At 43.7% G+C, this 27,993-nt stretch overlaps 2 protein-coding genes across 3 annotated transcripts; both read left to right on the plus strand.

Annotated features, from left to right (window-relative positions):
• The first annotated feature begins 153 nt into the window (after positions 1-153).
• Positions 154-7,773, plus strand: LOC120506734 (high affinity choline transporter 1-like). The gene is made up of 8 exons (XM_039718696.1): positions 154-331; positions 1,331-1,444; positions 3,144-3,299; positions 3,767-3,915; positions 4,423-4,566; positions 5,518-5,671; positions 6,534-6,751; positions 7,182-7,773. Exons 1-8 carry the CDS (start codon positions 154-156, stop codon positions 7,701-7,703), a joined length of 1,635 nt encoding a protein of 544 aa, XP_039574630.1. The 3' UTR covers positions 7,704-7,773.
• An 11,516-nt stretch (positions 7,774-19,289) lies between these two features.
• VSTM5 (V-set and transmembrane domain containing 5) lies at positions 19,290-27,976 on the plus strand. Of its 2 annotated transcripts, XR_005628560.1 has the most exons (6): positions 19,290-19,542; positions 22,423-22,752; positions 22,853-22,993; positions 24,505-24,629; positions 25,794-25,911; positions 27,401-27,976. XR_005628560.1 is itself a non-coding variant. In XM_039718429.1 (4 exons), the coding sequence occupies exons 1-4, from the start codon at positions 19,458-19,460 to the stop codon at positions 24,546-24,548; spliced, it is 600 nt and encodes a 199-aa protein (XP_039574363.1). In that variant the 5' UTR covers positions 19,290-19,457; the 3' UTR covers positions 24,549-25,680. The 2 variants fall into 2 exon arrangements, 1 of the variants encoding a protein (XP_039574363.1); XM_039718429.1 differs by lacking the exons at positions 25,794-25,911; positions 27,401-27,976 and having other exon boundaries at positions 24,505-25,680.
• Positions 27,977-27,993: the final 17 nt, after the last annotated feature.

Here is a 27,993-nt window from a genome sequence, read left to right on the forward strand (position 1 = left end):
TTTCGTACTGCTTCTTTTGTTGCAAAGTCCAGCAAACACTCAGCAGTTTCTTTACAAGGCACCACTCTTTCCACTGATTTTTTCTGATTGTGTACTTGATCAAAGAACATTATCATCACCCCATTACTCCTCTCCTAAATTGAGCAACAGAAAATGGCTCTAAATATACCAGGCTTAGTATCTCTGAGTGTATTTTTTACATTAACTTTAGCTACTGGAATTTGGGCTTCTTGGAAAAGCAGAAAGGATCAGCAGAACAGGAGCCCAACAGAGATGGCCATGGTTGGAGGCAGGAATATACACGTTTTCATTGGATTGTTTACTGCAACAGGTAAGCTTTCTTAAAAGACTTAAAAATTCTTCTTAAAATGCATGTATTGCTTAGATCTAGGTGACTTTTCTTTCAAAGGAAGTGAAGTCCTTTAATGTCAGGGTAGATTTTGCCTAAGTGTGACTTTAAAGGAGTATGGTTTCATGAATCATTTTGGGATGGATTCTTACAAACCTCTTCACACTGAGAAGAACCTAATGTTTATGTATATTCTCTTAAATTAAAGAGATTCATTTAAGAGTTTAGTTAAGAGTTAAGAGCTTCATTTAAGAGTGACAAAAGAATGCAAAACTTTTCATTAAGGAGGACTGTGGTCTTAACCGGGAACCAGTTTCTGTTATCCAACATAATAGAAGAATTTTACTCACAGAAAAGTCCAGTTCTGTGTGAAATAAACTGTCACTTATGGTGAGTTTTGTCCCTCTGTTAAAGAAAGAGTTTCCCTCAACTTCCCTTTTCTCTCCTTGCTGCCTGACATAATCTGAAATTTGTTTCCCTGACCTGTTTTTTGTAAAGACATACCCCAGTGACATTTGCATGGCTAAGACACTTAAATCATTGTTGTAGGTTTGTTATCTTACTGCATTGCCTGTTTGTGTTTGGTTCCCTAATATGTATTTTATTAGACCCTGTAAGTGATGCTCTTGAAGGAGGGCAATTTGACAAAGGCAATTCCATTTCCCCTAGCAAAAGTCTTCCTCTGAGAAAAAAATGTAATTAAAAATGACTATATTCAAATTGCTCTAAATGTTTAAACATTGAGCTTTTCCATGCACACACAAATATTCATTCTTGAAGCTGGAAAATTATTTAGAGTGAGATTCTAATACTATTACCTACAGTCAGCACATCTCTGTATGGCAGGAAACTTGGCAAAGAAAATAGAGGTCTGATGAAATATTTGTATGAGAAAAATGTTTACAAGTTCTCAGAGTGTTTTGCAGGGCTAGTTGAGAATTCTGTCTCTCAATTCTGACCTTTCATCTTCCATGATTACAGCTACCTGGGTTGGAGGAGCATATATCAACAGCACAGCTGAAATTGTCTACCTGCCTTCAAAAGGATTACTGTGGGTCCAGGCACCTGTGGGATTTGCCTTGTCCCTTGTTATTGGTAAATAATACATGTGATTAGAACACATAAGCTTTAAAAATATATCATAGGAGTATATTAAAGTATGTTACAGAATATAGGGTACATTTAAAATGTGATTTTGTTTTTTCAGTCTCCCATATATCAAGAATAAGCATTTATAATGCTGTCCTCTGAACTGAAATATAAGTTAGGGTAGCTTGGAGCTAGTGTAGACTTTTGCTTGCTTGTAGTAATTTATGGAACAAAAATCTAATCTGAGGATTTAGAAGAATGTGTCTATTGCTTTTTTGTGCATATTGCTTTTTTCACATGGTCTCTAATTCACGGACTATCACAGTGTTGGTATCTAATTTTTTCCTCGGAATTTCTGAATGATGAAATAATAGTATCTTGATTTTTCCACTAAAATGCATTCTGCTGAGTAGTCCTATCCCATCTCAGGATGAATGTGTCGTGTATCCAGCTTATGCCACTTTGTAGCTGGTGGTTTTATTTGTGTTTTTTGGGGGGTTTTTTGTGGTTTTTGTTTGTTTGTTTGTTTGTTTGTTTGTTTTTGGTTTTTTCTTGTTTTGGTTTGGTTTATTGGTGGTGCTTTTTTTGCTTGTTTTTTGGTTTTTGGTTTTTGGGGTTTTTTGAAACTAAGCTGAATGTGCAGTGTTCTATACCTGAGTTGCCATTTCTAACTCTGAGAATTACTGGACTCATGCTGAGGTTCAACACTCTTGCCAAGACCAAAGTTGCTTTCAGGCCACATTGTGTTATACTATAACTCTCTAGGGACACAGGATGATGAAAGCAAGGAGGCCTGTGCAGACCTTACACAGGAATTTCTAAAAGAACAATAACCTTTATTCTCAAGTCAAAGAAAAGAGTCCAACTGACGCAAGCTTGGAAATACATTGCCAGGACTGCTTATGTGAGTAATTCCTACTAATGAAACTGAGGAGTGCAGGTCTGATCCTGCAATCTTTGCTCAGGTCAGTAGTGCCCAGACAAGCAGTCCTGCTGGCTTCAGGGTTAGACACAATATGTATCCTTTGGTTTTAATGAGATGGCTGCACATCTGAGGTCCAATATTTAGATGAAGGTGGGTGGGACTCTGCCCAATGTGCAGATTAAAACAATATAGTTCTGCGAAGAGACAATGAAGCCACCAAAATGAAAAATGTAATCAGAAAAGGACCACATACCAACAGGTTGCATCACATCACTAAGGACAAAACTTTGCCTCCTTTTTAGCCAAATATGAGACTTCAATGCCTCACTCTGGCTACTGTTATCTTCCATGGGATGCTTTCCAGAAAACTTTCTCAGATTGGTAGGTCTTTGAGAATGCAGAGGAGATTATATCTGGGTATTCACTGAACTAAATTCCTGTTACAGTCACACAGGTATTTTGTGCCATCTGGGGTGCCACAGGGGATGACCTTCAATAGCCACTTCAGAAAGATCTAGGTGTGCCAAAAGTGGACAGTCATATATATAAGCTGTAAGCAGATATCCTTTAAAAGATGGCACCTCTAGAATGGATGAACCCCTACATTTAGCAAGTGAATTTAAACCCTGGTGTCTGGTTAGCTGCATCATTCTCTAGGGTCCATTATGTACAAATTCACTAGGTGGGTCTGATACACATATGCCATATTACTCTTACCTCTTTTTTTCCTGAAATATAAAATATGCAAAATTCTACCAAAATGTAATTTCTTTCTGATAGGTGGTTTCTTCTTTGTAAATCCAATGAGATCAAAGAATTACATGACTGTGATGGACCCCCTTCAAGAAACTTATGGGAACATGATGGGAACCTTACTCTTCATTCCACCACTGCTAGGAGAGGTGTTCTGGTTTGCAGCCATCCTGGCATCCCTGGGTAAATACTTGCTTTCCTGTTATATTTCTTAAAGGTCACGTGGACTGACAGTGTAGTACACCTTTGGGAATTGTGGAAAGCTGTGCTTTATGTCTCCTTTTGTGAGAGGAACAAGCATTTCTCATTTCTAGAAAATATGTTTTCAGGTTTAAAATAAATAGTGCTATACATTCATTACATTATAATAGAGAACTCTTCCAATGTGAGTTTGTACTTTCCTCTTGCCTGTAGGAGAGCAGATGTAAAAAGGCAAAGGCCTTTGCAACAGCCATGCAGCAAGGTGCAGCAGTAAGAGCAGGAAGGAATCATGGGCTCTCTCAAGCTCCCACTGTGCATGCTCTCTGTAGACTGCATTTTTCATTTAGTATGTTGTACTGGCACCAGAGGAATAACATATCCTTATTTATTCGGTATTCTGCTCATATGAAATCTGTCTTAAAATACTTGACTGCTGTTCTTGTCTGCAGGAGCAACAATGAGGGTCATCTTGGATATTGGAGGCTCTTTGGCTATCACCATCTCAGCCTGTACTGTTATACTTTACACTCTGCTGGGAGGCCTCTACTCTGTTGCCTACACTGATGTCATCCAGATGGTTTTCATTACCCTCAGCCTGGCAAGTGCTGTGCATTTCTTTGGTAGTTTTCTAACTAAAGGGAAAAGTCCTGCTCTTCTTTTCAGCACGTCTGAGATGAAAAATAACTGCTTTGACCTACAGTTCCCCTTTGGGAGAACATATTTCCTGAAAAATGTTACAGTTTTTATAAGTCTTTGTACCTTATGCATTTCAGACAGTGCTCACACAAGCCACTGACCTTGCTGGGTGAACACAAAAAGGTCTGCACAAAAGTGAAGTTTGCAGAACCTGTCTAGAGGCATCTTGAATGGAGAGAGATCTATCTACAGAAAGTACCAATTAACCTGAATTACAGACTCATGGACTTGATCATGCCATGAACCAGAAACACGTAGAGTTAGAGTAAGGAAGGGGGAGAAAGGAAGACTCTAAGTCTAGGCTTAGTCATATGTAACTCAACATTCTACATCTACCTTAACTTAGGCATCTGTTCTCCAAGAACAAGGACACTGGGAAAATGGTTAACAACTTCCATTTCTATCCTAGTGGATCTGTATCCCCTTTGCCCTGGTGAATTCTGCAACAGAAAGTATTTCTTACACTGCAACCCATCAATCTTACCAAGACCCTTGGATTGGGAAGATAGAAAAACAGTATCTTGGAAGGTGGCTGGATGACTTCTTATACTTGGTATGGAGTATTTCTTGGACAAGTGGTTGGGAGGAGGAATTGTGCGGGGACTTTCTGTCTGGAAAGCTTGTGAGTTCTACCAGCCAGGAGCCCTGTACTGAATGGCCAATTGACATGGGTTGGAGGTGTAAAACTGTCCCTCAGCACCCTTTGCAGCAACCTAAATGGACTGGGGAGACCAGGGCTCAGCTGTGGGATGAAAAGAAGAAGTAGGGACACTCCATCCTTTACCCACATGGAGGAACATACCTCTTGGGTAAGACCATCCAGGCAGCCAGTTTCTCTCCTGGCACCTAAATGAATAATTTCCTACCTTTTGAGATGCTGGTCTTGCAGCCTCAATATATTGCTTTTAACATAAATATGTAAAATTCCCTCTATTTGAAAAAAAAAAATTACATGACTGCAAGTCATCAGCAAGCACAGTGCAATTGGCTCCACTGCACAACACAACTTTTGAGTTACCAGTATAGCCAAGACTCCAGGAGTTTGTTCTGCTCTTACCAAACTGATAATAGGGACACATAGAAGTTTGTTTGGTGAAGACAGAATCTTCAGATTTTGTCTGATTAATTTTGTTTACTAAGAAAGGGAAAATAATGTTTTTACTTTTTGTTTTAAAAGATAAATAGCTAAGTTTGGGTAGATTTATTTACAAAAGCTGCATTCTCGAAAATCTTCCCTTTCACTTCCTCTGTGCCTGATTCACAATTCCAAACAACCATTTTTCAGCTTTCTCCATCTGCCAAGCCATTAACCTGTTTTCATTAAAATTTCACATACAATGTGAAATGGATGAAAACAAAAGAAACAGGGAATTCTCAACTATCAGCAATATTATCCTCAAGAGTTAGAGCTGGGCAACATTTATGCATGTGAAATTAGAATTTGTTATGGATGATGTCCTACAGCATCCTGGTGAGTACCACTGGTAACCGATGAATGTTTCAGGTGCTTGGGAGCATCCCGTGGCAGACTTACTTCCAAAGGGTGCTCTCTGCTGCCTCGACAGGACAGGCAAAGCTCATCTCCTACCTCTCTGGACTCGGGTGCTTTGCCATGGCCATCCCCTCGGTGCTCATTGGGGCAGTCGCAGCATCAACAGGTAAAACAAATAATTTGTCTCTGAGTAACCAATGTGGTTTTGGCAAAGGTGATTAAAACAGGATCCAAAGAAATCCTGACAGAGACTTCAAATTACCCCGTCCCATGGTCCTCAACACCAAGATAGGTGATCCATCTAGAAAATGTGGAGCCCTCTGAGGTACATTGCACAACTACTTACAGATGTTTAAATAGCCCCAAGACCTGTTTAAAGCTATTTCCTTATGATGAATTACTTCTCCCAGACTTTGTGCTGAGGAAAGATGCAGGCAGACTCTCTAAAACCTTATAATAACCATATAATCCTATTTTAGAAGAAATTTTATACTTCCTTCTGTTCATACCTTAGACACGTAAGACACAGCAGTATTACTACAGACTGTTAATAAGGCTCTTGCTTGAAGGAATCAAGAAGTTCAGTCCTGTAAACTCACAGTCTCCATGCAGGAAATCAGTCCTGTGTTGACTGTGAGCAAGGGTTAAAGGGCAGCCAGGTCACTGAACATTTAAGGAAATCAGCTGAAGTCATGAGTTCATCCAATTCCCTTCTCTTCATGAGCAGTGTCTAGAGGTTGACCTTTAATTGAGTCAACTCTGGAATCACACAAAGCACCCCCATTCCTATAGATGCTGCTGAGGAAAAGGGAAATTTTTGATCTAGTGGGAGCTGCAGCATGCTAAGGGGAATCACAAAAGTTCACAAAAGAACCCCAAAAAATGCCTTAAAATAGTGAGTCCTAAAATACTGAGTGGATCTCAGTTCTTAGCCCTTCTGTGACTGGCCCCTGTGAAAAGGCAATTTCAAAGCCAGCAGAAATGTTCACGAAGGATTTGTTGTGACCTTTCCTTGTTTTGTTTTAAAGACTGGAATCAGACAAGCTATGGTCTTCCAAGTCCATTTGAGAGAGGAGAGTCAGCAATGATCCTACCACTTGTTTTGCAAAATCTCTGCCCAGCATATATCTCCATTACTGGTTTGGGAGCCATTGCTGCTGCTGCAATGTCTTCTGCAGATTCAGCTCTTCTCTCCACTGGCTCCATGTTCGCTCACAATATCTACAGGAAAATCCTGAGGAAAAAGGTACCTGGTTGCAGCATTCAGTAGTTTTGGTGTCAGGAAAGAAAGTCTTGTTTCAAGGCTATTTCCAAACCAGTCTCTGACTGGAGGTGTGTGTCCTTCAGCTGCTGAACTAGTTTTTGGAGACAGAGCTCCAGACATAAGCCAGGAATGTTCATATCCTTGGTAGGGGTACCAATACCCATACTGGTGAGTTTGGCTTATTCTAACAAGACTAGTGTAAAATTTGGACTAAGGTATTAATGGAAACAGCATAAAGCCATGACCCTTAAAATCAGAGGGCCCCTCCGGGGTACCTGCCTTGCCTGGCTGCTGGTAGCAAGTGGTGCCTGAAAGCATCAAGGGCTTGGGGAGAACCAGCCCAGGCCAGGGCAGTGCTGGCCATCCTGCCAGAAAACACTGTGTCTCTAATGCTGCAATCTCTGCTTTACAGGCTTCAGAGACGGAGGTGCTGTGGGCCATGAGGACCTCCATGCTGGTGTTTGGGGCCGGGGCTGCTGGTCTGGCTTTTTACTCCAGCTCTGTCTACGACCTCTGGTTCCTCAGTGGGGAGCTGGTGTATGCCCTCCTCTTCCCCCAGCTCTGCTGTGCCCTCTTTGCACCCAGCACAAACACCTACGGATCAGCTGCTGGCTTCTTGGTTGGGCTCCTGCTGAGGCTACTGGCAGGGGAGCCTGCCCTGAGCATCCCCCCTGTCATCTGCTACCCAGCCTGCTCCCTAGTGAATGGGACCTACAGCCAGCTCTTCCCCTTTAAAACATTCACTGTGCTTCTTACCTTGGGCACAATCCTTGCTGTTTCACACCTGGCCAAGGCTTTGTTTCAGAACAACCTCCTCCCTCGCAGCTGGGATGTTTGCAATATCACAGGGGGAACCGCTATCCTCATCCCCTTGCAGCAGGTGGAGAAACAGGAGCATTTGCCAACCACTGCACTAGAAGAGAACCACGATTAAATGTGGGATTTCATTTGAAAGGCCACGGTGTGTTCAGCAGTTAGAGCATGGATGGCACAGACAGCATCAATCTTTGCTTTCTCCACTAATGACTTATTTAAATTCCTCACAAAGAAATAAAGAGGCATTCTGTTCATCCAAGGAGAGTATGTGAGTTTGAAGTCAGCAGTGATTAAAATCACATGGTGTTGGAGCACAATCTTGTGGTGGTGGCCACACAACACCTTAGGCCCCAGCAGTGGTTGCTTTGAGGTGTCCTTGGTATTCCATCTAAAAGCAAAGCTATAATCTTACTCCAACACTTTGGGTGTTCCCAAGTCACCTACTTTTCTGGCCACAAAGAAGACAAATTAATGTCTGATACATTGGGTATTCTTGATTAAAAAAACCAACAACAACAACAAAAAAAAAAAAACAAAAACCAAAACAAACAAACAAAAACAAACAAACAAAAAACAAAACAAAAAAAAACTGTGAGCAGACCTGTTTCCATTACACAGCAAGGGGTTTAGCATAATCATCCCTGGGGAGCGCATCAAACCCCTGAAAACACAAATTACTGAAAGCAGTGCAACTACCACAGCAGTGCAGCAGTAATATCAGTTCTGCACCATTCCTTGATTCCTTGTATGCTTTACAAAGCTTTCCTTAATACTGCAAAAGTTTTGCACGTCTCTCCCCTCTGCAGTATCTGCCAGTGCATCCCTCAGCCTGGGAATGTGTGAGACATCCCCTCTATAAAACCTGGTAGGGCCGTAACAGGTAAGCAAGGTAAAGCAAAAGCCATTAATTATTCACTAAGAAACATTTACATAGCCACTATTTAACAAAAACCAGATAGGAAAACAGAGGTGCCAGAGAGACTATTGGAATTTTGTCTAAAACCTGTTAAATTTAAGCCTGAATTTTGCCTAAAATCTGTTAAATCACTTATACCAAGGTTTTACCCTAGCACAGCAACAGGATGGTGTGTGACATACACAGACTGCTGTGTGAGAAGTCAGAGGACTGTGATGACAGAAAGGTGCTGGAAACTGATCCTAAACTTTCCTGCAGTGACACAAAATCCTAAAATGCTGAAGGCAAGATTCCAAAAGATTCAAGCCACAGATAAGCACAGAAAAGCCCCCAACACTTCGTTTGCATAAATTCTTAATGACTTGGAAGACAAGAAACCCAGATAAATAGCAACTTTGGACTCTAGCCTGAAGTCTGATGGACTGAGAACATGCCCTAGTGAGATGGATCATTAAGATGTGAGCTGAATTAAATATTCAGGAAGATTCCATAGTAATGGCTCACAGATTGTTGTCATTTTATACTTCCCTCATCAGCTGTGCAGCATCTTACCAGGGCCAGTTGCAATCCATCCACAAGAGCCAGCAGGAACCATACTCCCAATACCTTTCCAAAGTGGTTGTGGGAGATGCTGTGAGTGGAAACACCTGGCACTACTGAAGGGAAGGCATAACCAAAATATCCTGCAGCAGAGTAACCCTCATAGCCAAGTGAGTTGCTGAGGTGAAAAAAAGGTGCTGCTCTGTGATTTACTTCCAGCTTGTGCATGCACAAGGTGAGGAGCTCCACTGGTGCCACCGTGCATTACTGCAGCAAGCTCAGCAAGAAGCCACAAGACTCTGAATTGTACCAAGGCAACTGGTACAATTGGCTCGGGAGGAAGACTGTCAGCCCTACACTCTAGATATGGCTTTTGAGGATTCTGCTCCCTGTGGGGGATCATTCATCTCTTTTAAAATATCCATCCTCAGCAAGGTGGAGATTCTTCTTCTCCTCAGAAAAATTTCACATAACCTTATGTTTTGTGCTAGTGTTAGTGAACACCTGGGCACACTAACCTTCCAGTGCACAGCCGTCCTGTTGATATAATTTGTTAAATCAAGACCAGAAATTCTCTCCTGTGTCTCTAGAGACTGCCGTGAAATATTAATTATAATGTGTCTAGAAAAGGAAAAAAAAAAACAAAAAGGTTTAAAAATCAAAAGCTTTGCCATTGACTATGGCCCTAGGCTGTCACCCACAGGAGCCTTTCACACAGCAGGGATTTGAGTGGGAGTGTGTGAGGTTGTGCTTACGCAAGGGAGGCACCAAAGCTATCATTACCCCAGCGCCAGGAGAACAGGGCTCTCGTTAAAGCACGGTTGCTGGATGCTGATTCAAACATACTCCCCTGAGAGATTTAGGGGTGACCTAGTTTGGGGACCTGTCCGTCCCCCTGTGTGGGGCAGATCAAAGCTGACATGCTGCATTTGAACCAGGGCACAGACCTGCTGCACGACCCAGATAGGAGTGAAACCCCAATGTCCTCATACCAAGATTATCACCCTACTTCCTCACCATAGAATCATAGAATGTTAAGGGCTTGGAAAAGACCCTAAAGATCATCCAGTTCCAAGCCTCCTGCCATGGGCAGGGATGCCACTTACTAGGTGAGGCTCAGGGCTCCATTCAACCTGGCATTGAACACTTCCAGGGACTGGGCATCCACAACTTCCCGGGGCAACTTGTTTCTGTGCCTCACCAACCTTTGAGTAAAGATTTATTATTTACTCTAAAAATACCCTCTTACATTTAAAGAATACTGCCCTTTGTCCTGTCACTACCTGTTCATACAAAAAGTCCCCTTCCCTCCATTTTATAAGCCTTCTTAAGGTATTTGAAGGCCACAATGAGGACTCCATGGAGCTTTCTCTTCTGCAGGCCGAGCAATGCCAAATCTCTCAGACTGTCTCCACAGGAGAGGTGCTCCATCCCTCTGATCATCTTTGTGGCTTCCTCTGGACACAGTCAGCACATCTTTCCTGTGCTGGGACTCCAGAGCTGGATGCAGAACTGCAGGATTCATTCCACACAGCAGCTCTGACAGGCAAATGCCTACATCTGGAGATACCTTTCCACTGTTGTGCTCAACTTCTCCTGCTTTTATCCTGCAGAGACCCAAAGTTTGATATTGAAGTCTTTCTGTGCTAACAGGTTTGGCATGGCAGGCTATAGACCCACAGCTTCCTGAGGGAGCAGCGAAGGACACTGCTGAAGAGTGCCACCACTGCCACCATGTTACCACCCAGAATCACCACAGAAACTCACAGAGACTCCAAACATGAGAGTCTTTGCTGCCAGGGGTATCTATATCTGGCATACATTCTTGGCCCTTGCAAAGCTTCCCTAAATTTCATACCACTAACAGCGCTCTGCTTTGTGTGAAGAGAGGAAAATGGCAAAAACACAATTACTGTAACTCTCATGAATGCTTACCACTTTCCATCCTTATATGACTCTCTCCTCTGAACATCCCCCAGCAAGCTTAAAAAGAAAACATTCATCAAGGTCGGACAAAGTTTTGAAAGCAATTAAAATAAAGCTGCAAGTAAAATAAATACAAAAGTACTTCTATCCTATACTTAATGCCCAAATGCCTAGTTGTTCCAGTCCAGCAGACTCAAGGTCCTTGAGGTGTTGCCAGCATGGGGGATAATGACCCAACTCATATGAAGCCATTCTGTTCATGGGTTACAGCCTCCAGTTCATATTCCCTTATTTTTCTTCCAGTTTACCTCTCCACATGTGGATTTACCTCCTTTGACCCTTAGAAGTGTCCATGACAATACTCTATACAGTTTCAGTTTTGATTAACTTTTCTCAGCCTAGACAGCTGCTACATAAAGAAGCAAACACCAGCATCCAGCAGTACTCTATTGTTTCGTTGGCTGGCAGGATCCACTGAGATAGCTGGAGGCTTCCATTGTCTTGTCTTTCTTTGACATTTTTACAGTTCATCTTTAGAACATCTGAGATGGTATCAGACTGAAATTTGATTAAGAAAGAAGAACCACACAAAATCAATGCCATGTGCATTAGGTGGATTAACTGGCAGGTTTGAAATGTAATTACAAGTAGGAAGTTACCATCCAGTATCAGAACCTCTAGTGAGGGTGATCATTGGCATTGTGCTATGGAACTGCACTTACCAGTGACTGGGTGGGCAACGAGGAGCACTGCCACATCATGTGCTCAGCTGGTCAAACGAGCTGCAGGTCAGTGTGGGCTCATGGACAATCTAAAGCAGATGTCTACAGACAGATCAAGTGTATCACAGCCTAAAACCAGCTGTTGGCTGTGGTGTCCTCAAAGGCAGGCCTGAGTGATGCTATGCACTGCAATGTCCCCAGTATCAGAACCTCTAGTGAGGTTGGCATTGTGATCTATGGAACTGCACTTACCAGTGACTGGGTGGGCAACGAGGAGCACTGCCACATCATGTGCTCAGCTGGTCAAACGAGCTGCAGGTCAGTGTGGGCTCATGGACAATCTAAAGCAGATGTCTACAGACAGATCAAGTGTATCACAGCCTAAAACCAGCTGTTGGCTGTGGTGTCCTCAAAGGCAGGCCTGAGTGATGCTATGCACTGCAATGTCGAGATTTAGGCGAGATCAGTCTTACCCAGAGCACACTCCTGCTACTTTGTCTCTTTTTTTTCCCCCCCACAGACAGGGTTTATGACAACATCCAGTGTCTGGAAGCTAAAACTAGACAAATTACGATTAAAATGAGGCTCAGCATTTAAAATGTAAAATCTATTAAGAGCAAGTTGGCAAGGGCTGAGGTAGATTTGCCACCACTGAAAAGGCTACAGTGAAAGTGGAAGCTTTTCTCAAAGTTATCCCTCTGTTTTAAGAGGAATCCATTCAGTGTAGCCCTAGGATATCTGATGTCCAGCCCAGAGTTCAGACTGACAAATCCCAGCAACACTGCTGCTTACTTCTCTCAGCCCTGCTGGAGACGAGCAATCAGGTACCACTGAGGTAACCACTGCCACTTCTGTCTTAATGCTGACATTGCTCAGAGGCCTGCTTGCCACCCTTGAACTCCAACAATAAGAAGTCAAGAACACAGTGTGATTTGGATTTCTAAATCTAAACTGGGTCTTCCATCAGCAGACTCTCCTGGACTCCATATCCTGGACTCCAAGGGGTCTGTTCAAACATGAGGGAAGAAAGTCTTCTCTCAGTGATGGTGCTGGATGACTCCCAGCAGCCACCTACCCATCCTGCACTGAAAAATCAAGTTTCCATCTCTGCTGTGTTGGGAGCAGTTCCTAAGTCCTCCACACATATAGGCTGAGGTGGTGCATAAGGCCCAGGCTGTAAGTGGTCTTGTGATGTCCGTGTGTGGAGCTCCAGGGGGAAACCACCCACTGTGCCTGTGCAAGGGTCTGAGCTGTGACTGCCCTGAGTCACCGGTAGGTACTTGTATCCAGGGGAAACACCATAATTACACCACCATTGCTCAATCACAGTCATTATTTGATCGACCACATGCCTGACATGCTTCAGCAGCTGTTCTGCAAGGCCAGACTGGCTCAATTCAATTCACTTCAGTGCTCTGTATTCCAGCTGCCTTGCAGGTGCTGTGTCCAGGCTCAGGAACAAATAAGAAGGTTACCTGCAGTGAGGATCATCAAGTCTGGCTCTCTAGAGAGACCCTTTGGAAGCCCTTGCTTGGTGCTGCAGCAAGCCCATAGCAAGCCTAAATCAGTGGTAGAAAAAAAAGTTCTGGTTCTGGCAGCTCAGACGCCATGAGGACACAGCTGTGTGGACAGGGCAGGTCAAAGTAAATACTTTGCACCAAATTTAGGCAATTTGAATTGGAGAGCTGTTTAGGTGATCCACATAAAAAGTGCGGTTAAGACTGAAGTGTGAATATTTAAACAATGCATTTCAACTAGACCGACTTAATAATGTTTAATTATTGCTTTTCATAATTATTACTCATGTTTAATTTCACTTGTCGCCCAACCTGTACATATCAGATTAAGCTATAATGTACATATCCTGCATCCTAGTGATCAAATTGGAGTTGAGAGACAGGCTTGAACAACTGGAGCGTCCCAAGATTTGAGATTAAAAAAGCTTGTGCTATAATGGACAGCAATGGAGACAAATCAGGGGGAAAACAGAGAGGAAAAAAGAGGGGAAAAAAGGAAAAAAGGGAAGACAGAAGAGACCGTCTTGCACTTGTCCCTTCCCTTTTTGAGACTGTCTTCATTCTGCACACAGTGGATAGACATGCCATTCACTTTGTTCAATTCTGCAATTGAAAATATTTATATTGCTAATGAGCAACAGTGAAAAATACAATGGGTCTGCAAAGTTGAACTAGAAACCTGGAAAATAGTCAAATTAATCTTCCTTGTGATAAAGGCTCCTCTTGTATATTCTTTCTATGGCATAACACTAACCAATAGACAGTAGCTTGGGACATTGATGTGAGGTGAAGGGTTGTAGGAATGACTAACCTTCTGATGTCCAAATTGGAATATAATTATTTTATTTAATTGGAATTTCATTATTATTTTACTTTATTTTTAGCACCACAAGTTAATTTAATCAGTGACATCAAAAATGGAGGCAGCCTGGGCTGCAGTGGTAATGCACTAGTGGAGTTCACATCCTGTGGGATAAAGGTCAGGCAAAGAATAAAATCAGGACCCTGAATTTCAGCAAAAAAAAACTTCCAATCCTTCAAAGAGTTAGTCAATAGGACACTTGTGGAAAACTGCCCTCAGGGGCAAGGGAGCAGAAGAGAGCTGAGAGATCTTAAAGGACATTTTTCATAGAGCATAAATGCTCTCAATCCCCAGGTATAAGAAATCAGGAAAGGAAGGCAAGAGACCAGCATGGCTGATTCGAGACCTGCTAGAGAAACTAAAGGGCAAGAAGGAAATGCACAGGCAGAGGAGCAGGAACAGGCATCCTGGGAAGAGTATAGGGACACTGCCCAGGTGTGTAAAGATAGGGTGAGGAAGGCCAAGGAGCAGCTTGGCCTTTAGTAGTGAAAGGAAAAGGGGTATTGGTTTTAAATTGGAGGAGATTCAATCTGGATTACATATAAGGAAGGAAATTTTTATAGTGAGGGTGGTGAAATAACTGCCTCAGAGAGGCAGGATAAAGACCACCTCAAAGACTCAAGACAGCGAGGATTTATTTTCTCTGTTTTGATATAAGCTTCCTAGGAAAAAAAAAAGCAACTTTGTTCTTTGGTTTTCCAGTGAAAGAAGATGGGGATATTCCACTCTCAATGAATATAGAGGAAGGATGTACTGTCTCAGAAGATATTTGGTGCCACAACAGCAGCCAATGGGCAAATGTCTGCCAACCCTGGCCAAAGGTGTGCTTTGAGCACCTCGAATTTGATAAAAGCTATTTCCAAATAGCTCCTCCCTTCTACTAAGATCTGTGTTTTCTCAGATAAACATTTCTGCATCATCATTTGAGTTTTTCCTCTGTTTCCCAAACCTGCAAACCCACAGGCCAAACCCAGCAGATTTAGGCAGTCTAGACAGCTTAGAAAGTGGAGGAATGCCGACAGACCAGAACTGCCCATTGTCTTTCTTCTTACAGCTATTGATTGATTTGAGGTAAGAAAGGGGCTTTTTGTACTGTGCCTCTGCAGAAAAAAATAAAAGTCAAAAAGAAACCAGTGACATGCAAAGGCAGATTTGACTAGGTCCTACTTCAGATGCTGAAAAATCCTTTTTCATCTTATACAAATGGAAGGAATGTTTTTACACACCAAGACCTCACAACAAATGTCCTTCTCACTCCAGAAGACCAGAATAAGCTAAGCACGGATGACTAACCTCATGTGAAAGAAGAGGGGCCAGCAGAATGTTACCTGGTTTTTGACTACTCCTGTGCCAGGTGCATGTTTCTTTGCTGGTCTGGAGGCCTGCAGCTCTCTCCTGCTTTCTGCCAGGTGTTTGCCAGCTCACTGCAACATCAACCAAAAACAAGTGAGCAGCCTCTGCAGCCCATCTGATCAGGCAATGCCCCTGCAGTCACTGTTAACATTTCTTTGCTGAGTTTTCTCCTATGGTTTCTTGCAGGATGAAATTACCTCTAAAGGGCTATCTCAGGTCTGTAATCTCTTCAAATATTTAACTCTGGTGGTTTTTATCTTTTCTTTAGCAAAAGACAAGGTCAAACATTTTATCAAGTCCAAAAAAGACATCAAAGCAAAAGAGTGAGAAAAAAACCCAAACCCTCTGTATAAAGCACTTCAGTGTACTCATGCAGCACATTAGAGAGCAAAAGGAGCTTTCTGGCTCCTATCTGGCTGTTGTTGCAATCATTAATGTGGTTTTGTTCCATTACTAATGGCACCAGAATGAGAAATCAGGCCCTCCAGACAAACTTGAGAGACTGTTGTTTCACATCTGGCAATGAGAAGAGAGAAAAAAAACCCATTTAAAATAATGGAAATAAGCAAAGGGAAGACAATATACTGAGCATGTAGCAGTAAAATCTGCAGATGCCTACAGCAGGGTAGGAATGGCAAACTGAATTTTTACAGATCTTGTAAGACATTCCCAGAGCCTGGTAGTTTAAGGCCAATTTGTAATTAAACAAAGACAACCTAATTTTTTACAGTGTGCATTATATTGCTTGATACATTTATGCTTTCTAGAACTGCTGACTGACAAGCAGAGAAAAATAAAACCAGAAGAGCAGCACTAATGGATGAAAAACCTACAACCTGGAGTGGCATATCATTAGCCTCATCTGAATGTGGTTGGACAGGATTTTAATAAAAAGCTTGGATAGGAAACTACATCATGAATATGCCAAGGTAAGTAAAATTAAGAATAACACTCCAATCTGGCTTTTCTGTAAAGTTACTCTGAGTTAACTACCAAATCCTGCAGCAGACCAGGCAGTGTGCATCCCTTCACTCACACTTGGCAGAAACAATTCCCCGCTGAAGCCTTGCACCAATGCCCAAGCACCAAAGCCCAGGATGTCCACAACATCCTCTTCAAACTCCAGCCCAACAGCAGGTAATATCTGCTGAAGTTCATCCCCCATTGCCTTTGGGGTGCTGGGAGGCAGGTGGGTGCTGGCGGGACTCAGATGGGTCAAGCACCAAGGTTAAATTCAGTTAGATTGGTTGCTAATCAATAATCCAGCCATCATCAGTACAAGAGGAAATTACTTCAGGTTATGCCAGAAGATGTTACTAAAAATTGCTTCTCTGGAAGTGTTGTTAACCACTTGAATGGGGAAGTGGTGGAGGCACCATCCTGGAGGTATTTAAAAGACATGTACATGTGGTTCTTATGGGCATGGCTTAGTGGTGGACTTGGCAGTGCTGGGTTAATGGCTGGCTTAATGATCTCTTCCAGCCAAACAGATTCTATGATTCCTTGAAGCCAAGTGATTCTCTCTGTAGTCACTTGGTGATGGGACTGCACCCCATGGCCTGCAGCACCAGCCCCCACAGAGCAGCTCATATGGCCACACTCCTCCACAGGATGCAGGCAAGAAGACTGCCCTGAAAATTTCCCCTGCCTTGCCAGTGGGCCCCCACCCTGCCCAGCTGTCACCCAGCACTGCCATTTCACACACTCCAATGTATTTCTGCTGAAGAGAAACCTCCTCCCTTGCAGGGGGATCTGTGCAGCACAGAGAGAGGAATCATTGCTTCCAAGGGGCTCTCAGGGAGAGAGGAACCAGCCAGCTTTCAAATAAATATGGTTTATAATAGCTTGATTAAATGCTTTCTTAATGCTGAGCACTTTGTGATATGTATTTCTTGAGGTGCAGTTTATACTAAAAAAATCCAACCTCTAGATATTTTACAATGTTCCCTTTAAAAAGAAGGAATTTAAAAGTTCTTTGCTGTTAATTATTGATGCTGAACACAAACACAGGACTTCCTTTTATCGCAAGACTGAACATTTGACCTATGGTAGCCAAAACTGTGAACATTTGAGAGGAGGTCCAAGCCTGTATTTCAATTTTGTTACTATTATCTGTCTTTCCAATAAAGTGCATTTACTCAATGGAACCAGTTTGATACATTAAAATATTCAGGGTTCGATTAATTTTATATGAGAATATAGCTCATAAGTTGTGCTGCCAAAATAGTTCACTGGGCCACAAACTCAAAAATAATTTAAATAAAGGCTGAAAGAAAGAAAAAAGGAAAGTCACATCACCATGAGACCTTCTTTAATGCTCTGAGGAATAAAACTGCCATAAAGTGATGGGATCAGGAAGAAACTTCATCTGACACAATCTCTCCCAGGGGAAGAACTACACACTTTTTCATGCAATTATGTTTTCAGCAGTGACACCCAGGCACTACGTTGGCCTGACGCAGCAGAGGGGATTTGGCAAAGCACAGGAGCAGCTCCGACAGACAAGGCGGAAGGAAAGCACTTCATGACCTGCTTCTGCAGATCCAGTGCAGACTTCCAGGCAACCCCAGCACCATGGCAGGCTGCAAAACCTATGTGGGACAAGCACTTGGGCAGAACGTCCTCACTGCCATCTCCTTCCCTGCCCCTTCATCTGAGTATCATCGCTGATGCTTCTGGAGATGCACCAGCAGTTGGTGAAGCTGGAGATTTTTTTGCACCTGAACAATATCTGGGCCGTGGAGTCCATGAAGATTGCACTCTCTCTTGTCCAAGGCATTACTTAAGTCCTGGAAGTCCCCCCCCCCCGAGATGTGCATGAAAGAAGCTATAATGCCATATAGAGCATGGCAGCACATGACAGCAAAACACTGGGTTGAAAAGCCCAGCAGGAGTGATTCCCTCGTAGCTAAGCCTCACTCCTGCTCAGCCCCCCATCCAGAGCTGTGCTTCAGCCATCCAGACCCCGGGGACTCGCCTGCTCTCACAGACATAAGGAAAAGGCAACCTACACGTAAAACCTGCATGCAAACCATACAGTGCAGGGGGAAAGTGGCTGCTCAGCACAGGCAGATCTCAGCTGTCCCTCGCCACCTGGGTTATTGTCCTTTCCCCCACTCACCCTGAGGAGCCTGCACTGACCTGCACGCTGAAACGTCTCTCTTTAATCCACAACTCTACTAAAGAAAACTTTAGAGGGAAATGCAAGGAAGAGAATGGAAAATCTGCAAAAAGGCTGATCTGGTGTGTAACTCTTTCCCTGGTCAGAGAGGCAGATCTCCTGGGGATGTATATGGATTCTGGTAGCCATATACAAGGATGCCTCTGAGAAAGGATGAATTTTCAGGACTGGGATGCTCTCATGCTTTCTAATCGTGTTTCCCTCTATCTCACACTGTCCGGTGCTTCTGAGAGAAGCACAAGGATTGCTGGGGACTTCCTCTGGACAACAACAGAAGGGAGAGAGGAGCACCTAGTGCATGTGCCGGGTACAGTGGGATGGGAACTGGTTCATTTTCCAGCGTGGTCATCTGAGATGATCTCTAGGGACACAGAGATGCTGCTCTCCAGCCCTCCCCCATCCCTGTCTCACCTGCATCATCACCAGACTTCTTGGAGCAAAAAAGTCCGTTTTAGCACCCCGAAGTGAAATTTCCCTTGCGGATGCCAAATCACACTTAAAACCAGCCTCGTCGGCCAGGTGTCCCGACCCCGGGCTCGCTCCCGGCTCCAGGCTGCGGCGGGGCAGGGCTGCGCCCACCGCGCTCATTTCCCGGCTGGGCGATGGCCGGGCAGCGCCTTGCCTTCCCCAGCCAATTGCATCTGCAGCCGTGTGGGAGAGCGCGGGGTGTGAGGCGGGCAGCGCCCGGGGCCGCTGCGGGGGGAGCTGGGAGCAGCCCCGGCGCCGCGGCGGCAGCGGGAGGAAGAGGAGGGAGAGAAGCGAGGGAGAGGCCTGGGGCAGGCAGCCCCCGGGGCCGGGCCGCGCCGGCCGGCCCAGCCACTTCAATGCCAGCCCCGGGGCATCGGCTTCCCGCCCATGAGACCGCTGCAGGGCTCTCGGGGCCGGAGCGTCGTCGTGGGCACCGTCACCCTCTGCCTGGCCGCCGGGTGGGCTCTGCAGAGTAAGTGTCCGGCTCCGTCCCCGCCTGCCCCGCTCCCTCCCCCGGCGCTTTCCTGCTGCCCCTCGCCGCGATGCCCGGCTCAGCCCCCGCCCGCGGCCAGCGCTCTGCCAGCCCGTCCGCAGCCGGCAGCGGCTGGGAGGGGACGGGACGTACCGAGACTCAGGCAGGCGTCGCTGCTCGCCCTGACACGGTCAGGGGAGGCTCGTCCCCGCTCCTGCTGCTCGGGGGGAGAGGAGGAGCCGAGCGGGACCAGCGCGGCCGGGGCCTCACGCCCGCTCCCGGCAGGGCGGCCCCAGCAGCGCCGTGCCCCCGCTGCTTTTCCAGCGACTGAGGGGACACGGCGTGGTGGGGGAACAGCCCGGTTAGTCAGCCCGAGGGCTGTCGGGTCACGCTGGGAAACGCGGCGGTGAAGGGAGGGTGGGTTCCGACCAGCACGCCACGGGGGTGAGTGGGGACGGGGCAACACGCGGGAGCCGTGCGCTCCCCTCCCTGAGGGGCCTGAAGGAGGCTGCTGCCAGCCCCAGCCTCGCCGGGGCACCGCGGTGTCAGCGCCGCCAGCGAGCTTGGCTCGGCCGCTGCGCTCCTGCGAGAGAAGTGACGCCCAAGCTGGACACCGAAGGGTGGAGAAACAGTCCGCAGGGTTTTAGAGCTGTCCCCCCAGTTCGGAGCTCCTGCTGAGCCCCTCGCTGCCAGCCTTTTTCGTGCCCACCCACTGCCCAGCACTCCGCAGGCCCAGCTGCGCTGCCGCGGCCAGGTCTGGTACACAGAGCTGCATATCCCACTTTGAGTCTTGGCCAGGCAAATACTTTGGAGCAGAGCAGCGTGCCAGGACGGCAAGCTCCGTGAGCTCTGAGCAGCCCCTGTACGCTCTTCTCCTGGGTGTGTGTTCTGCTGGGTGCGAAGGGGCTGGTTCTGCGAGCAGCAGAGCCGTCACCTTGCGTAGGGCGCTGCCTGTGGGTGTGATGTTTGCTCTCCAGCTCTGTTGGATTAGACCGGTTCAGGTGATCTAGGCACACTGACTACTAAAAATATTTTTGAATGGTTAGATACTGAACTGCCTTTTTTAGCTTTGCATACCAGATAGGGACAGAACACGTTTGCAAATAATTTAATGGAAAGATTTAAATTATCTCTTTTTTTTTACATTTATTTTGCAAATGCATATTCAAAACAAAGCCTCTATAATAACATGAAAGGGTTACTGAGGGGAAACACTCAGCTCCTGTCTGGTCAGAAACAGTGGGGAAGGCCTTTAAATAAACACATGGACCAGAAAACAATTGGAACAATTTGCAGCGATTACCAGAGGTTCCCGGCTGTTCTGTTTCTGTAGCTGGCACAAACCTCGTTTTCACAGCTCTGGTTAGTCTCTCCCGCACACAGGCTGAACAGCAGACCACAGCTCAGCTGAGGATGCACTGAGCTGCCCAGAAAGCATGATGTTCCTGCAGGGGGACTGGGCAGCATGAGTATGGACAATGCTTATGAAAGGGGGAGCCCAGCAGTGTTATCTTGGAAAAACTGAACTGGCCTCTTGAGCTCCCCTACCTTACCCTGACCAGCAGAGTTAGTGAATTCTGCTACAGATCCCAAATACAGTGAAGTCAAGTTGTAATTCACCCATATCTTCCATTTGTGGTGGCTGTGGAGGGCTCTTATTTTAAGATTTTTTACAATTTTTTTTTCCCTTGGAGATTTTTTTCTTTGCCTTTCTAATCATTCTTGTCCCTGAAGACTCTGCAGAACCTCCAGGATCATGCCCAGGTGTCCTGCTTTGCACTCATACAGTACAGTTGAGGGTCTCATTCTCTCTCCCCCACTGGGTTACAGGCATTTACAGCTCAGCATTTCTTTTTTGTTTTGCTCTTGCAGTCAGGCTCTTCCCACAGTAAGGAGCAGAGCAGGTGAGCTGCTCCAAGCCAAACCAGGAAAAGGCATTCAGCCTTACTGTGTGCTTTATCTGCCTTTCGTCTGCTTTGATTTTTGTTGGTAGATAACAGGATTGCAGTCTTTAGACAAGGGTCTCAAACAAGCCATTAATCAAAAGAAAAAATGTATGCCCATTAAAACTCCAGTGTTGGTGTTCATCCAAATCTTCATGCAGAAACACCAAATGCAAGCAGAAATTATTGCAGTTACACATTAAACTAAGCCGTCGGTTCAGTTTCACAGTGTCACGAACAGCTCTGTAATCACATCAGGAGGAAGTAGGTGAGAATTAAATATTCTTTTATATGCATTTTTGCCCAGATATCATCAGGAACATGAAGTCCCTGGCTTCTCATGAAACTGCATACCTTTGGTTACATGTGATTTATCTGCACTGGCTTATTAACTGGTCGCCTTTAAGAAGCTGATATTTCTAATGTTGATTACACATCCTGAAAACACAACAAAGTCCTTGCCAAGACTTCACATACTTATGCCTACTACAGTCATTGCTTTTGGGGGATGGTAGTTAATAAATACTATAGATTACCTTGGACATGGCGACTAAACTTTCCATGTAAATGCAGGATTTTTAAAAGAAGCCAGTTACTGATAAACAAAAGAACATCACTCAGTTTTCAGAAAATGTTATGCTTATCCAAAGTCCCTTTCTATGTGGGTGTTAAAACATTGAAACACATGCAGTTATGTGTTTCTATGGTGGAAGCATTTTTGCTATCACAAATGATAAATGTGTATTTAGTCTTCAAGTATGTATGTTACTTTTATGGAAAGCAGAAAGAAGAAGGTATTAAAAAGCATAATCTATTCCCTCTTAAAACAGATCACTGAGATAGGTAGGATGAATTACCAGGATGCAGAGGTCCCAACCTGCCCTGGACAGTTAGTGCAGCATCACCTCCACACTCATCACTCTTCTTTGTCTTTCAGCTCCCGGAGGAGTATCCTTAGTTGTCCCACAACCCAACATCAATGCAACAGTGGCACAAAACATCCTCCTCTCAGTTGAATACTCTTGCCGAGGCGTGGCCACCATTGAGTGGAAGCATGTGTCAAGCTGGGGCACCACCAGCATTGTTGAGTGGAGAAGTGGGAATTATGTCAACATATCCACGGCCTACAAGGACAGAGTGACCACTTTTGAAAATGGCTCTATACAGCTTCGGAACGTGGGCATGAGAGATGCCGGCTACTATTTTGTCACTGTAATGGAGGAGCATGGAACCAATGCCTATGGCACCATCATAGTCAATGTTTACGGTACAAACTAGACGGGACTTCTTGGCTTTACCCTGTGTTTAAGCATCAATCTGCTTGTAATCAATTTTATAATATTAGTTTTTTTCCATTTTCCCTGCAGAGATTATCTATGAAGATTTGCATTTTGTAGCAGTTCTTTTCGCATTTCTCGCTGCAGTATCTGCCATTCTAATCTGCTTCATGTGGCTGTGTAATAAATCTCTGCATCTATTTCAGAAGAAGACAACACACAAACTAACAGGTATTTCTCTAAAAATGTAGTCAGGGTATAGGGTGTTCAAGCCTGAAATTTCAGCCTAAAATTTGTACCATAAAGGTTCTAAACCGGACCACTGAGAAACAAGACTGAAGGGCTCAGATCAGTTGTCCTGTTCTAATTCCTTACTAGCTGAGGCAACTGAATAACAGGTGTTTAGTTGAAGAACAATCCACAGGACATCTACCTTATTTGTTTCACATCAGAAATAATAAAATATTTCTCAACATTGCTGATTGCAAAACTTAGGGAGAAAAGGCCAGAGCTGCCCATCAAAGGGCAGGAGACAAAGTCAAGAGCTTCAGCAACTCTCTCAGTTCACATCAGCAGGGTGTATCCTAGGGGAAAATATTCAAACAACCCTTGGAAGTGGCCCCCACCTCAGTTCAATCCTCAGTGGAGGATTGCATCTCCTCCTCTCAAATGCCCTCTTCATCTGTTTGCTTTCGATCCAGTTGCAGACTCCAACAAACACTGAGTAATACCAAAACCTGGCACTGAAGACAACAGTCATGAAAAGCAGGTCAAGGGAGCACAAGGGCTACAATGAAGGGACATACCAGCAAAGAAATTTCCAAGCCACTGCCAGAGATATTTGGCCTAGGCAGAAAGATAAGGTGCACATTACAGACCTGGGATCAAGCTCTTAGGCACATCTTTGAAATGGGAGGTTTCCTTTACCACTTCAAGATATTTCAGATGTTTACCTCCCTTCTTTGTAAGTGCAGATCCACTCATTGTTTCTTACCCTCTAGGTAAAAGGTCTGTATTTCTTCTACAATAAGTGTTACATTACAACAAGCAGCCTAGCTATCAGCATTTTACTGGACCAACAAAGACACTCAAGCATCCTAAGATTAATGGCCCTGACTTCTAATAGGAGAAGAAATTAACTTGGTTTGAGCTGTCTCTTCCTTTCTATTGCTCACCTACAGCTCTTAAGGGTTGCTGCTGTTTTCATGGTATATACACCACTCACAAGCTTCTGTAGCTACTGAAAACTTTCCTATCATGCCAGAATATACAGGATTTTGTTTAGATAAAGCCACTTTCTCCAGCTGAAGCCAATCTTCCACAGAGCTGAGCTGAACTGAATAGACATATTCACGTAACATATGGCAGAGTTCAGGAAAGCACAGTTCTAAAAGTTTATGTGATCTCCCAGGAAATGGTCCAAAGCAGAGACCTAATTTCTGCCCCAGTTCTATCTCAGAAGAGCCCTCCTTTCAGAAACCATGAAGAGAGATATAAGAAGGGTCCCTATGGACTTAGTTTTCTTAGTGCCTTTAGCCTTATACTTTAAGAAATTGTTGTCACTTTAAAGATTGCGAGAACCTCTTTAATCAATATTTTGAAAAGATGTATTTAAAACCTAATTTTAGATGAGCAAGCTTGAGCTAATATTAAAAAGTTAAAAATATCTTGGTACAGTTAATTTTGGAATGTTGGCCTTCCAATCCATTTGCCAGTCAATAACAATATCCTTTCATTTACAGCAAGTACAACAGAAGAGATTGAACTGGAAACCATTGAGTGTTAGCCAAGGACTGTGTCATAATAAAAATAACAATTCTACCTCAGGAGAAAGTATTGGCCAAGAAAGCAAGAACAAACCTAGAAGGTAAAATGTTTGTGACTACTGCAGAAACATCCTAACTTGCAAAGTAATTAATTCTACAGTGCCTGATGGAGCTGTTTCAACCTGTTTTCAGTTCTGCTAGTTAAGGTCAGAGTAAAAAAGAGTATGCTTTCATGCTGAGCATATTTGTGGCTAGCTAATAAAATCTACAGCCTCTACCACTCTTAAACAACCAACCAACCAACCAAGCCTCTAAGATCAACCCATAAAGGAAATTATCATGGTCTTGAAGGACACCTACATTTTGGATACAGCAAGTCTCCTATTACAGACAGAGTGGTCATTAGCATCCATCAACATAATAAATTAAATATCTAATTACAGTATTACATTAAAAAATTATTTGCAAGCATTGAATCCTGTTTATTGCACCTATGCTGCTACTTTTGGGTGTAAGGAACTTCCTGAAGCTCTGAAGACAAACTGCAATTTTTCATAAGACAGAACTGACTTTGAAAGAACGCTGAGCTGGTCAAAGTTCTCCCACTTATGTTTCCAGTTGTTTACACTGCCCCAGGATGGATGTTAACTCACATTTTAGGACATTACTAGAGCAAGTGGTTGTACAAGCAACAGTGCAGGCAGGCACTAAAGAGGACACTGTGAAGATTAGAGGGGTCAGATAAAACACTGACACACAACACCAGTTGGGATGGCAAAACACTAAACAGTTTTGTTGTGAAAGATGTCAAGTCCTTTGCAAACTTAGCCTAGTGCTGAACAATCTATCTGAGAAAAAAAGTTATAACAGCATTTCTTTGAAATATAATATTTACAAATACAGTTCTAAAATTGCTCTTGTTGAGAAGCCACCTTTGCTTTCCCTATGTTGTAAGAAAACATTAAAGTGACCCAACTAATGTTTTCTTGAATCTGCATATTGCACGTATTGCAATTCTCCACCTGTAGATCTGTTGGGTGGAATAACACTTGTGTTTGTCAGTGAGAAAGCAGCAAACTGACCAAGTTCCAAATTATTCTGTTTTGCTTTTGTAATGAAAATTTTGCAGTGTGAAATAAACTTTGAATTTGGAAGACATCATGGACTAGTCTGCGCCTGTAGATTGCCACGTTGCTGTTTGAGTCAAACTGCTGGTACTGCCTTTCTCACATTTCATCTCACTCATTTGCAAAAACCTTTTACAGGACAGGCTGACTGAGCTTTGCCTCTGGTCAGGGACTGGGATGCTCAAGCGCAGAGGTTCTGTGGGTTCCATTTGGAAAAAGGTTCAGGGAACTTCTCATCAAGTGCCTAACGATGCAGGTAGGTGCCAAACAAGCCAAAGCACCCTGTACACAATACTCTCATCTCATCCTGAGTTGGCCATTTGTAGTACAAAGGGCCTCTCTCCCACTCATAAATTGAGGTACCAGATTCAGCAGTTTGTTCCTTCCTACATCTAGAACAGGTCAAAAAAGGTGAGAAATAAGTATCAAAACCAGCACAGACAAGTAACAGTTTATTCCAATTCTCTACTTTAAATGTATATTGCCCATTTTTGTGTCTGAGTGAACTAAGCTTTGACAGCAGGGAAACTAAGTGCATATATGTCAATCAACAAACTTGAATTACTTGGTAAAGTGTGATTATAGAATATGGAAAACATGTTAGGGGCTCTTTTTTGAGCCCTAAATCTTAGACTTTGAACGAATCTTAGACTTTTAAGGCAAAACGTATTAAAGCACTTTGAATGCAAAGGTATTAGGCTGAGCTGAATATACAGCAGATGCTCTGCCAGACTTAGAAAGTTCAAAAAGTGCAGCTTAAACATAAAACCACTATTATCTGCTAACACTGACCTGAACACTGCAATTGCCAGAGGAAACCAGGAAACATATCCAGACATGAATGACCATTCTAGTGCATTGCTGTGACTGCAGAGGTCACACACATTTAAACCACAATGTTTGAAAGCTGGCAGGAAAGTAGGAAATAAACATTAAAAATTCTTCCGTTTAAAAGGTACTACAACAAAAGAAGTTTACAACTAGCACAGTTTTTCTACTTCCTTTAGCTTGGCTGAAGTCACTGCAACTTCAGGCACCCATCTTTGGCTATTAAACCTGGTGCCAGCCTCACTTTTAGGCAGTGATATCCCATATGAATAAGCAGGGACTCAAACAGTATTCAGAGAGAACATCCAGTACGGTTAACCTGTATGTAGCTTTCTTTATAGACAATTCCTCACCCAAAAATTTTACCCACAATTTAACATGCTTACTCTACACAGGTAACTAACGTTACTTTAAAAATACTGAAATTTTCCTGAAAATGCTGTTCGTTACTATGCATTATTGAGGTCAATATTTTAGGTACAGAATGTGAGGCTAAACTGTAGCAGTGGAGCATCTAAAGTCTTATGGAAGGTTGTTGCAGTAGAAATTCAGAAACAGCTGTTCTACTGTACTTGTAAACTCCCTAGAGAACAGCAGCAAATTTAATATTTAGAGCATTCTAGATGATCAAAGGGATTAAGGGATTTTACTTTTAAACTTGAATTAAAGAGATGTCCAAGTTCGCCAGATTGCACTGACAATCAATTGAAAATGTCTTCTTAATCATTCACTAATATCATCATTTCATATTCAAAGAGGCATTACCAAGTTTCAAGACTATCTCTCTTTTAGCTGTCTAATCAGTCTGTTTTCCATTAAAATTAGGAATCCCTGTGTATTCAACACCAAAACACAGACTCTCCAGGTCTCTAATAACTCTTTTTTTTTGTTGTTGCTACAATTATTTTTTTTTTCAGCTAGACCTAGAAGTCTTGACAAGAGTTTTAATGCTAACATACAGAGCTTGCTGTTCTGCAACACAGGATGTGTCTTTCTTTTCAAGAGAGAAGTCCTGCAACCATGAGAGTGTAATAGCTCCACAGTGATCTGATTACTTGGTAACTAAGAACTTACCTGATGAAAAGGCTATTGCTACATGCAGACATGTCAATTTAGGTTAAGAACAATAAAGCATAAAGACATATTCAAATTTCATAGACTCATCTTTGAATTATTAGTAAGAGATTTGTTGTGTTGGCAGGAGCCAGAACAGCCCCATCTAGTCAGACACATGAACACATGCATCAGGCTGTTGGCTGAACTGTTCACCAAGGAACAACCCCCCTCTGCCTGTAATCACACAGTGTCTGCTGGCACAGCAATACAGGACCTGGCATCACAGGGGTCCAAGATCAAGAGACTTATTTTCAACTAGAGCTTTTAATTTTCATCAGCTGTCCTGGGTAACACATGAGTACCCGAAACGAAACCCTTTCTCTCTCTTAGTTCAGTCACACAGAAGCAAGTACTTCCAGGAACTGAAACAAGATGCTGTGTGCTGGCCAACACC

This window comes from Passer montanus, unplaced genomic scaffold (assembly GCF_014805655.1).
Source record: "Passer montanus isolate IOZ18808 unplaced genomic scaffold, ASM1480565v1 scaffold4, whole genome shotgun sequence".
In the NCBI taxonomy this organism is placed as follows: Eukaryota; Metazoa; Chordata; class Aves; order Passeriformes; family Passeridae; genus Passer; species Passer montanus.

Coding starts and splice junctions, on each gene's coding strand:
- LOC120506734 (XM_039718696.1), top strand. CDS start 154: ATGGCTCTAAATATACCAGGCTTAGTATCTCTGAGTGTATTTTTTACA. Junction 1,445..3,143: donor TGCCTTGTCCCTTGTTATTG/GTAAATAATACA, acceptor TCTTTCTGATAG/GTGGTTTCTTCTTTGTAAAT. Junction 3,916..4,422: donor TTTTCATTACCCTCAGCCTG/GCAAGTGCTGTG, acceptor TTTCTATCCTAG/TGGATCTGTATCCCCTTTGC.
- VSTM5 (XM_039718429.1), top strand. CDS start 19,458: ATGAGACCGCTGCAGGGCTCTCGGGGCCGGAGCGTCGTCGTGGGCACC. Junction 19,543..22,422: donor CGCCGGGTGGGCTCTGCAGA/GTAAGTGTCCGG, acceptor TTTGTCTTTCAG/CTCCCGGAGGAGTATCCTTA. Junction 22,994..24,504: donor GACAACACACAAACTAACAG/GTATTTCTCTAA, acceptor TTTCATTTACAG/CAAGTACAACAGAAGAGATT.